Here is a 12,877-nt window from a genome sequence, read left to right as displayed (position 1 = left end):
TTGAACTGAAGAATTTCATTATGGATTCCTCATAAAAACTATATTGGAAGCTAATTTGCTAACAGGGAAGTATTAATAATAAGGTACTGCCTGCTTTGAAGAAATTTTACAATCAATATTTAACAAACTTGTAATGAATTCATTCATTGACTTGATTTTCACTTTTTTACTTGATTCTGTTGACGACCCTGATAAAAAAATGCAATGAACAATTTAGTATTCAGTGATAATTCATTGAACTATTATTACTAAGGGATAATATTAAAATAGTTTGTACATTTCACTTAGTGGGGGCCCGTGACTTATATAAGGGCAAAGTCGTTAGATGCACAATGGCAAAGAAAAGTCTCAAAAGTAAAAAAATAGTAACAAACAACATTGTTAAAATATAATTTATGATGATAGAAAATCAGCAAGGAATGCAAGTTATTACATTTTTTTTTATTTTCACTCTGAACCGAATTTTTCTGAAATTATATATACTCCAAATGAGAATATGCATTTATTTGATCGAATCATTCTTATGATTTCTCACGTAGAGGCCTCTCTTACATGATAATGTATTTGTTCTTCATTTGAGACTATTGTTGGTTAGTCCGCCGCAATTTGTTCTTACCGAACTCACTGTTTACACCAACACTCACAATTACACTACCTGACACGCGTTTTGATAACAAAGTTATCATCTTCAGAGACTGAAGGTAAGACATTAACTTGGTTATCGAAAAGCACGTCAGACAGTGTAATTGTGAGTGTTGGTGTAGTGGTAGTGTAAACAGTGTATTCAGTATGAATATCACCAACGAATCCAGAAATTCCAACTTACAAGTTGTTCCTTTTATCTTTATATCATGGTCCTATCTTAGGTCTTCTCCTGCGACTTTTAATGTCTCGTGGACACCATATTGTATTCTTTGTGGTGTTGTGGTTTTGATTCTGTTATTTTATCAAATACTTAACATGAATTGAGTAAACTCAAACAGATCCGACTTGAAATTTGACTTCCTCTTTATTAAGTGCTGCATCGATCGCGATTCCAACTGATGCACGATCGATAATTAACTTATATATGTGCTACACGCAAGCTTGGAAGTGATCCTTTTCCTCTTAAGGTACGTTTTGCTCGGTGCGATTTATACAATGATCGTTTAACGATAATCGTGGTACGATTAAACGTTGAACGATCATTCTTGTTAACAATTTTGCTCGGAGCGTATGTGATTCGTTAATTTTTCACTGGGCGCATATTTTAATACGCGGTCACATTAAATATTATGTTGAAAGTTAAAATCAAAAAATTAAAGTGAAGATTTTTCGTGGCCTTCCCATAGTTCTATCGAGTGGTGAGTTGTCTCGTGCTATCCTTACTATTCTTTCCTCGCTCATTCTACTTATGTGTTCGTCCCATTCGCGCTTTCTGCTCAATACCCATTCGTTAATATTTTCCAATCTGCATTTTTGCCTTATGTCGTCAGTACGTTCCCTGTCTAAGAGCGTTGTTCAAGTAATTTTTCGTAGGACTTCCATTTCTCTTGTTTCCAGAAGCCTTTTTGTTTTTGCTGTATCAGGCCGAGTTTCTGCTGTGTACGTCATTATGGGTCTGATTACAGTTTTGTAGGCTCTTGATTTGGCCTCAATACTTATGTATTTGTTTTTCCATATAGTGTCGTTCAGACATCTGGCTGCTCTTGCTGCATTTATTGTTTGCTGCCTTACCTTTGTCTCGATATCACCATATCCGGATAGTTCTATACCCAGATATTTGAATTTCATTTCTTGCTGGATTATTTTGTCATCTACGACCAGCTTGCATCTAAAAGGCATTTTTGATGTTGTCGGGCTTTTTGTTTTGGAGGCAGAATCCATCATATTTAGAGATTTTGTTGTGCAATTAAAGCGATATAGCAGCCTTGGGGAGCACAGCATCGCACAGTATCGTAATATTGCGGGCACCTATTTTGTATCCGTTCAATCTGCGTATTTGCATTATTATTTCATTCATAATCATGTTAAAAAGGAGTGGACTCAGTGAGTCACCCTGTCGTATTCCTCTTTCGACGGGGATTGGTTCGGTGAGATCTCTGTCGATCTTGGCCTGAATTTTGTTCGCGCTGTATAGATTCTCTATGAGTTTGATTTAGGTATGGGGTACTTGTCTGTGGTAGAGTAAATGTACAACATCCTCTAACTAAACCCGGTCAAACGCTTTTTGCAGATCTATGAAACACATTTAGACTGGTATTTTGTTGTATTCGAACGACTTCTCTACAATCTGTCTTATAACAAACACTGCATCAGTGCATGATCTTCCCGTTCTAAATAGCGATAGTCGTTCGGAGCAAAACAGCTCCATAAGAAATACAAAAAAATAATGCTCAACGATAATCGTAACAATCGTAACGTACAAAACATACCTTTAGATCTTCCATCACCTCTGCGTACCATCTTTTCCTTAGTCTTCCCTTTTTTCTTGTTCCATCGTGTTTTATGTCCATCATTTTTTTGTTGCTGTAAAATCTGGAATTCTCTGAATGTTGTCCAGCCACTCTAATCTTTTGGATCTTATTATTTTGTTTAGTTTTGCTTCTACAAATAAATTCCATATTTCTTTATTTGCTCTTCTCAGTCTCTCTTCTCCCTTCTTTTTCACCCCTTAATATCCACCTGAGCATTTTCCTTTCTCTTCATCTGCTTTATTTGAATCCACGTTTCGTCTCCGTAGCTCACTGTTGGTATTATTATTGCTTTATGCGGATATAGCTTCGCTTTATTGAAAACATTCAGGGCTTCAATTTTTACTTTTACTTCCTTCATTCACTTAAGGAAATCAAAATCAGCTAAAACTTTTTCAAATGTAATGTACTAGTTTTAACTTAAATATTGATTATACAAGGATATATTGAAAAGTTCACAAAAAAAAATGTTTCTTCTTGCTCTGCAAACCAGACCTCTACAGCTTTTATTACCTCCTCGTTGGGAGAAAATTTACGACCTTTTGAACTTTTTTTCAGTCGAGGAAAGAGATGATAGTCGGACGGAGCCAAATCTGGTGAATAAGTGGGTGGGTTTTATAAATTTAATAAGCAGAATTAATTATTGTAACACACAGAATTATTCAAGTTATAGATCATTGGAATACATTTCTACTAGAGATTTTACTCCCATTTCCAATTCAACATTTTCTATATCAATTAATTGGAATCCAAACAATAATGTAGTCATAGGCCCTCACTCTTTTTCCTCGGCTCCATTGAAAGATTACCTATTAACTAGAATAAAAAATGTCATTGGCAGCTCTTAAATCAACATCAATTTTTAAGGACTGGAATTGAATCTGTAAACAAAATTCACTCTTATTCTACTAGACTATATCAGTATAATTGCTTATTTATTTACATTTTGAATGCATGGTATATAGATTTTATTATTATTATTTATTATAAATTATATCGAGTAAAAAATTAGTGTGTGGATTACATTGGTTCACTCACTATCCATTGGATTTTAAATATACATTTCATTTAAATTTTTGAACAAGCCGAGCACAATGAATTTTCACGGCCGTACCATCCTTTTCTCGAATCAGTTCAGCCCATTTTCGAGCTCCTTTAACTTCGTTGTAGATTAAACTAGAAGCCTCTATTTCTAGTAATCAATCAAGCATTGTAAAAATAGAGAATATTTCAAATTTCATTCAATTTGAATCAGTAGTTTAAGAATATACGAGTAACAAGTGAAAGTTCTTAATTTTGTCACTCACCAATTGACCGAATCAAAACTCAAGCAATTCTAGTAGACATAGACAAGCTGCAAATTTTGAATACAATTAGTGTTTAGTATATAAAGCACGTAAAAACTGAAATATTTCTCAATTTAAGTCCAGTAGATGTAATAGGCCAGTACGACTATAGATATAGTGAAATGAATGAATGGGAGAGAGATAGTGTGATGTCACAGTGACGCAGTGTGATACACCAACTGCATAAATATTTTTATAGTTCCATATGATATGATATATAAAAAATAAAATAAATGATTAAAGATTAATGGTTCTATCGGTATAGTGAAAAAATAGAGGTTGATCCGAAAAATATACATTACATGTTTACGAGTTCGGTCCGGTTTAAACTAAATTTGATATTAATAATAGAACTTATGTTTACCGCGAAGAATTTCCCTTATGTATAGCATTTGCTATAACTATACACAAAAGTTAGGGTGACCAGATTTGCCTCACAGAAATAGAAGTGAAAAAATATGACTTTTAATTATTATGACAGGTACAGAAACGAGCGATTTTTAATAATTTTTAACATTACACTTATTTATTATTATTATTGACCATTCCACAACAAAAACACCCTCAAAAACATTGGCCGTGAGCAAAACAAAGCAGAAATTGTAGGTTATGATCGTATTCTTCTTAACCTGCTTGAGACTGAGCCATGCAGCCAGAACCATAGACTCCAAATTTGTAAATAAAGGTATATCATATTCTGTGTAGAAAACATAGAATATAAATTTTGGAGTAGAATGGTAATGTCGATTCTGTAATTTTTACCTTGTGACTTCGTACTTTAACCAAGGCACAAAAAAGAGGACAGTAAGGCAATATTTGCAAAAAAGAAAGAGGACGCGAAATTGGCCTCAAAAAAAGAGGACGTCTGGTCAACCTACCTAAGTCACAATAATGCGCTGATGGATATCGGTTCTGCAGTATTCACATCAGTTCAATTTTACATTAATTAATTAATGTCGACTTTGGAAGTATTAAAGCGCAGGAATCATTAATTGGTGAATGCAATAGACTAAGAAGCATTTACCGTCCAAATTTATCAAAAATTATAATATCAAAGCCTCCGAGAAAAACCCCGAAACAGGAGTGGGCTTTAAGGAACTAGGAACACTGTAGCTGAGGCTAAAGTAGTACCGAAAAAGAAAAACTCTAAGACTTTAAGAAAATTCGTTGTTGGTATTTAAGAAATAGAGAGAAGTAAGATGCAATCAAAAACAAAACTTGTAAATAACCAAGTCCCGCAACTCAGTTTTAGAGTAACAAAATTTAACTCGCAAGCATTACGTATTATAGTAAATAAGTTTATATTGATACGATATTAATATGAACAAAATTTTGTAAACCCAATCATTTCCTCGATAACATTTTACTTGTTACAATAATTTAAATTCATTGTTTTTGAAATCAACAAGTATTACGGATTTGAACTCAAACAATTTAAAACTAACTGTAAATTGTTTTTTTGAATAAACTGAAACTTCTTCAGAAAGTACTTTCAAGATTATTTTTACATTTGAAATAACAATATTTTTTGTCAACAGATTAAATACATTATTTTTAGAATTATTCCTCCTAACATGATTTTAAGCAAAATAGTTATCTACTTCAAAATAATTTATTAGAACTGCATACCTTACACTGCAGTGTATTGCTTCAAAACGTTTTTACCTATTTCAGTTTTCTTCTATTTTACTAGTTTGAGAATGAAATAAATTATATTTAAAACCAAATAATAAAACACATGATGCTTGTAAAAAATCTGTAATTAAATAAATCAGACTTGAATTATCGTTTCAAAAAAACAGAAAATGGAAATATAAAAAAGGAAATTTAGCTTTCTTGTTGTAAATCAAAGTCAAGTTCAGAGTGTAGCTTTCTAATATTCTTCAGCGCCTTCTCCCTCTCCTTCTCCAGAGTCCATACCAACTTCTTCATAATCTTTTTCAAGTGCAGCCAAATCTTCACGAGCTTCTGAAAATTCACCTTCTTCCATACCCTCACCAACATACCAGTGGACGAAAGCTCTCTTGGCATACATAAGATCGAATTTGTGGTCCAATCTTGCCCAAGCTTCAGCAATAGCAGTGGTATTGGACAACATGCACACAGCACGTTGTACTTTAGCCAAATCACCTCCTGGCACGACAGTAGGTGGTTGGTAGTTGATACCTACTTTGAAACCAGTAGGACACCAATCGACGAATTGGATGGTACGTTTAGTCTTGATAGTAGCAATAGCAGCATTAACATCCTTTGGTACTACATCACCTCTGTATAACATACAACAAGCCATATATTTACCATGTCTTGGATCACATTTAACCATTTGATTAGCTGGTTCAAAACAGGCGTTGGTAATTTCAGCTACAGAAAGTTGTTCATGGTAGGCTTTTTCCGCAGAGATGACTGGGGCATATGTTACCAGAGGGAAATGGATACGAGGGTAAGGAACCAAGTTAGTTTGGAATTCTGTCAAATCGACGTTAAGGGCTCCATCGAATCTCAAAGAAGCAGTGATTGAAGAGACAATTTGACCAATCAATCTGTTCAAGTTGGTGTAAGTGGGGCGCTCGATGTCCAAGTTACGTCTGCAGATGTCGTAGATTGCTTCATTGTCGACCATAAAGGCACAGTCAGAATGTTCAAGAGTGGTGTGGGTGGTCAAGATGGAGTTGTAGGGTTCCACTACTGCAGTTGATACTTGTGGTGCTGGGTAAATTGCAAATTCTAATTTTGACTTTTTGCCATAGTCCACGGATAAACGTTCCATTAACAAAGATGTGAATCCAGAACCAGTACCCCCACCAAACGAGTGGAAGATCAAGAAACCTTGGAGTCCAGTACATTGATCGGCCAATTTACGAATTCTGTCCAAAACCAAATCAACTATTTCTTTGCCAATTGTATAGTGACCTCTAGCGTAATTGTTGGCAGCATCTTCTTTACCAGTGATGAGTTGTTCTGGATGGAACAATTGGCGGTATGTGCCAGTACGTACTTCATCCACTACTGTTGGTTCCAAATCTACGAAAACAGCTCTTGGAACATGTTTGCCGGCACCAGTTTCACTAAAGAAAGTGTTGAAACTGTCATCGCCTCCTCCAACAGTTTTGTCTGATGGCATCTGACCATCAGGTTGAATACCATGTTCCAGGCAGTACAATTCCCAACAGGCATTTCCAATTTGGACTCCAGCTTGGCCAACATGGACTGAGATACATTCACGCTGAAATAAAAAAATCATATAAAAGTCTAGAATTATGTAGATTCATTTATAGAGCTGATAATATAAACAAAAATAAGAGTACTTTTTGTAATATTGAATAACAAGGGAGATACAACAACTTGAAGGGACAAATTGACCATTGAAAGATAAGTATTGCACATTTCATGATTGGATAATTTTTCTAGTCACTTTGCATATAAAAAGTGTCGCTCATATGCCTTCCTCTATGAGAGTATATATTTATATATGCTGTACGTGTTATACAGGATATATAAAATTTGATAATGTTATCAAAAGACAATTCAAAAAACATGGTTTGCAAATTCTATTGGAAAGAGTTGATACAGAAAATTCAACAAAACAGATGATTGAAGAAGTGGATCATACGCAGCCATACCAACCATTTCAAACGAAATCAGTAAAAAGCTAATTTGGAATTACATCAAGTTCTATTTCCATTTACAGCATAATTTGCAAGTTAAAAGTTTGCCATTTTTTACACATATTTTAGAAGAGCAAACAGTACCTGGATCATCAAAAAAAATTAATAACTATTCTTAAAAACCCTCTTCCTTCAAATATCTGCTGAACAGTTTTGATAAGACAGTTAATATTTTTAAATATATAATTTAGGTAGTTTTGAATAGTATTCATGGGGTTTTAAAAACTTTTTGATAATTTGGGGAAATTATTTTTAAAATCGTTTCTTCAGTCTTTTCTATACAAAAAGAAGTTATTGTAAAAATTTGATAGATATTACATTTTTGTAATAACCCTCACCCACCTTTATATCCCTTATATTATAGAAGAGTACACGTACAAAATAACAGTAGCAAAAAATTATTCTTAATAAAAGATAAAAAGTTGATTTCAAAAGCAGATAATAGCATTATCTTTCTACCACAAAATTTTATGTAAATTTTGCACAATAAGTGTAATCTATTTGAGCTAATTATCGAATACTTATTTGAGAGATGATAGAATACGAATAACTCTAGACGTCATTCAGACACATACAATACTAGAAAGAAAATTTAGCGTCTTTTGTAAGTTTTTTCAAGCTCCTCGATAGAAAAACGCCGTAAGGTGGGCTCAGCATCGGTACATATTTTTTTCAATGAAAATTTTATATCAAAAAACTTGATGAATTGAAGCCCTAGAACCGGAAGCAAAGTCTGCAATTGACGTTCATGAAGGAATTTGTAAAAAAAATCGTTAAGCGAAATGCCGGCATACAAAATGGCGTAGCCACGTCATGCTTGTACACCTTTTATTGATTAAAAAGGTTTCTTCCAATGAAAAATTTACTTCAAAACGAAAAATTATATAATAAATAATAATTTATGTAAAGACTTACCATTTTGAGAGAGTTTTATGTTTTTCACCACAAATGAAATAAAATTCAACAGACGTTTAGATGAGCTAGTAATGCAGCTTTCCAAACGAACTTGAGAAAATTTCTGTTACAGTTGCTATTTATACGACAACTGACGTCACTAGCCAACGCAGTGCCAACGCCTAATTCTCGTTGCTTTGATTGGCCAAGAGTTGTCATGTGAACGTAACGGATAAAAGGGTCGTTATTTTCTATCCTTCTTTGATTCGGAACGTGAATATTAAAGATTGTGTCTAAGATGACGCGGTACAGCAGAACTAGAATATAAATTTAGAAATTGTCTAAATTTTTATAGTAGAACATCTTATTACTCAAAATTTATCGAAAAAAGAGTATACATGAAAGTAGATAATAACTTGATTACACAGTAATGGGTAATTTTGTTTTGTTTGTATATATATTTTCACTAAATGTCAAGAACAGCACTTGATATAAATTAGCTCATTGCTGCTAAATTTATTAACTAAGAAACTGATAAAAAAGCTTTTTAAGATAACATCCCCTTAATATTTTCTGGTTATGTTATATGTCTTTCTAAGTTAGTATATTTGTGCAAAACTGAAAAAACCGAGTTCTGAAGTTTCCTTTAAAGTTATCAATCAATTTTATGCCATAATGCTACTACGGGCTAATAGAAGATCTTACAAAAAACGTATAAATATTTTACTATCCGGCATTTGTCGCCGTAGCCATATTCATAATTTATTGAATTTCAATTTCCTCTAGAATCCGCAATGAATCATCGCAGCTGTGAGAGGATATAGGAATATCAAATAATTAAAAAAAAATCAACCAATTTTCAATGTCTTAAAAAACAACACTTGAGAAAACATTGACAATAATGTTAGGTTTTCAGACAAAATCATTGCTTTGATAAATTCCACAAGGTTTTTGACCACGATGTTTATTCTTGCGTGACTAAAGAAAAGCCCCTGTGTGTTTATTTATAGAATTTTATAATAGAACAGGCTGTAACTATCACCGTAGAAAAGCTTTCTCTTCAATATTATATACCGTTATTATCACTCATAATACCGGTAAAATTGTGTATAACCTTTATTAAATGTATTTTAATTTTAAAACATATCTAAGTATTTTATTGTTCCAAATGAACACACGTTTCTAGTTCACTTAACTAGATAACTATATATACCATTTATTCCTAATGAAAGAATGCAATCTACTAGATATACTCGTATGAATACCTACCAATAGAATTACCATTATGGGTATCTTCTATAATGATATATTCAACTTTACTGCAAGTAGGTTTTTGAAATGGATGGCTAATAGGTATTGTTAGTTCTTATATTGTTCTTTTCATCTACTTACAGTTTGAGGTTTAAAAAAATTTTTTTTTCATTATAGGTATCGATTTGTATAAATAATAATCTCTATATAAAAGTAATTTAATTAAATCAATCCGATCAAAATATAATGTAAATGTAGAGTGGGAAAAGGACTAAAGTTTAGGCACATTCACTAGAATTATAAGCACACAATTTATATAGTAAGAGTAGTGACAACGTGTTTTATAAATTTTTACGATTTGTGGAATCCAAAACTAGCTATATCTGATAATAGTTTGAGATATGTTAATACAGATCAACAACTTGAAAATGTGTGTTTATCGTAGCAATGTATGTAAAGGTGCTATGATAACGTAATAATTTTCCTTAAATGTCCCGTTCTGTAAAATGTATAAATACGGTTATGATTAAACTAAATTGTTCTGGCGGAGGAGCACAATAAAGTCACATTATAATGTTTATTGTAAATAAGTTCGGCTTGACGATTTCCTTTTAGATTGCGTTGTTCTGTGAGGTACACCAAAGTTGTTATACAATATATATATATATATATATATATATATATATATATATATATATATATATATATATATATATATATATATATATAAGGTTACAACTGATATCACCGCCTTATATGGATAAACTTGTCATGTAAAAGTGAGGTCATCTTGTTAGTTAAGCAATTATATTTAAAATACAAACAAGGAGCAGCCTCCTCCTCCTACCTTTTTATTAAATCTAAAGATTAACTTTAAGTGGGTTTACCAATTTCTCGGTTGGTGTACTTCATATATACATCATGGGAGTGTTTTTTGTCTTCTTGAATACTCACAATCATATGGTATTATTTAATTATTATACAGAGTGTTATCAAATTATGTCAACTATTTGGTTCCATGAAAATATTGCTTGTGCAATCGGTCTATAGAATAAATAAGAAAATTCCTGTAATATACATAGGATGGTATGAATGGTAATTTTAATCTCAAACCTTGTTATTTGGAAAGTTTTACTTCATGTGTCAAGGGACACACAGTCGCTATGTCTTTAGTAGGGTTCCGAGTCTATTTCTGATTACTTCAATTACATACAACCATAACATACTACAGATATGGATTGCTGACTGTGTTTTGGCCAGATCAGAGAGAAATTGTATTCGTCGAAAGAAATGCAAACTGTATGTACAAATCGTGCGTTTGTTAGGACCTAGGAGTGAATTAAAAAAAACAACCGATCAAGGTGTAGAACATGAAATTGGAAATACTTGGTGTTCGAAGTGAGAGTGAATGAGAATGAGAAAGAGACTATGAATGCTTAGTTCAGTACTTGTTAAACCAAATCAATCCAGAAAACCAAACGCTGAAGAAACATTATATGCCTCAGAAAACTGAAATTCCCATCAGTAGGAGAAGATATTTTAGAAAGCATGGTCAGGGAAGCGAATGTTGAAGTTAGTGACCTGCTCCACTACAAGGTGGTTTCAACGAGTAAAAAGTAGAATGGAGAAGTACAAAATTACACGGGAATGCTGATGTTCTTTCAAGAAGATATTGCAATACTGATTGTATTCATTTTTACCGGCCATAACAAAAAGATATCGTGATGTACAACAAAATTGTAGAACAGCTAGTATGGAGTCAGAAAGTGCTCAAGGATGAAGAACTTGATGATAAAGACATCGGATCAGTTCTGGGTTTAAAGGAAGTGGACAATGTCTCAAAAGGCAAAATATTTTTCCGCAAACTCTTGCTTTGGTATGTTACTGAGAACGATGCGATTCTTTGGCTGTGCAGAATGGAATATTGGAGAGTATATGAGTAGATGGTGCTTATACCAGGAGGAAGAGTTGCGCTCAAGGAGAATCATGGTAGTACTATTGAAGTGCACTTTAGAGTGAGTAAAAATATTGAGAAATTGAAGAAAATATTTTATTTTGTTGGATACAACGATGATGTAGCAGATTGGTGTCCTAGATATATCGAGTGCTCATTCAGTAAAGGACCCAGAACTTGATCACGGCGAACCATGAGGCAGTAAAATGTGGGCTACCTTTCGAAGTGATAGAGATTTATATGGCAGGATTTTTTCTACGAATGAGGAGAGATGATGGTTATAACTTGAAGGGGTCTTTTCAGTGAATAACTGGAAATGTACGCACCTATCAATCAGGAGACAATAACAGTGAGCGTAGACTTTGTGGAGAGCTTGTTTAGTCGATTCGGTGTATCTTTGGAACTACACTCCGATTAAGGGAGGAATTTTGCGGGGCAAGTGATCTAGAGTGATAATTTTCTCGATGAAGTCTTATCCGAGAAACGTTACAATATATTGAAGATGATAAGCGAACATTTTTAATCCGGATCTTTAGTTCCGGAACGCTTTCCTGTCCAAAAAGGAAGTACCGGAACGACGTTCCGGAGCGTTCCGGCTCGACAACACCACTCTATATCATTATTACAAATATCGGCAGAACGGTGTATTCTACAACTAACTAAGATGGATATTATCCACAACGATTCAAATGAAGACACGGGTCTCAGGCGAGCGTTGTAATCATCCGAGTAAATAATTGCTATTACCCATATGCTCTACCATTATTCAAAGATTATTAAAAGTTCTTGGATCCTTATCTTTCGGAGTATTTCATTGGAAGTATTTAATTTATTTGTCATATATAACTTTAAGTAGTTATCTATTTGTTTTTCCATATATCAAAATTTATTAATACGAATTTTTCGTATGGTCTTGGCACATAGTTGGACGAAAGTCAGCATATATCTTGTATGTCACAGTAAATTATCTAATAGTTTTTCTTTTAGTGTTGGGTATGAATGTATTACTATTCCATTGAGTGCATTTTATTACTACGACAAGCACGCATTATCCCATTATCAATGCAACCAAAAAAGTTGCACTTGCGACTATTTTTCTATATTAGTTTCATTATTAAATCTTAACATTGACTATAGCTTCCACTAACCTAATCTAACCACAATGACGAAGATTTATGGTCTTTGGAAAGCTTTTGTAGAAAAGGCCAAGAGAAAGTTTTCATAGAAAAGTTACTTTATAAATATTCCTCCACTCCACATTTTTCGGATAATAAATGGAAATATATTGCTTTTACAATTCTCACTTTCACTTCT

General features: G+C 33.2%; 1 protein-coding gene across 1 annotated transcript; it reads right to left on the bottom strand.

The window, feature by feature from the left end:
* Positions 1-5,541: 5,541 nt before the first annotated feature.
* Positions 5,542-8,622, bottom strand: LOC130449783 (tubulin alpha-1 chain). The gene is made up of 2 exons (XM_056787789.1): positions 8,380-8,622; positions 5,542-7,022 (listed from the first exon to the last, which is right to left on the bottom strand). The coding sequence occupies exons 1-2, from the start codon at positions 8,380-8,382 to the stop codon at positions 5,673-5,675; spliced, it is 1,353 nt and encodes a 450-aa protein (XP_056643767.1). The 5' UTR covers positions 8,383-8,622; the 3' UTR covers positions 5,542-5,672.
* Positions 8,623-12,877: the final 4,255 nt, after the last annotated feature.

Source organism: Diorhabda sublineata, chromosome 1 (genome assembly GCF_026230105.1).
Source record: "Diorhabda sublineata isolate icDioSubl1.1 chromosome 1, icDioSubl1.1, whole genome shotgun sequence".
Lineage (NCBI taxonomy): Eukaryota > Metazoa > Arthropoda > Insecta > Coleoptera > Chrysomelidae > Diorhabda > Diorhabda sublineata.
The sequence above is the reverse complement of the archived record's forward strand: the minus strand, read 5'-3'. Positions and strand labels throughout refer to the sequence as shown.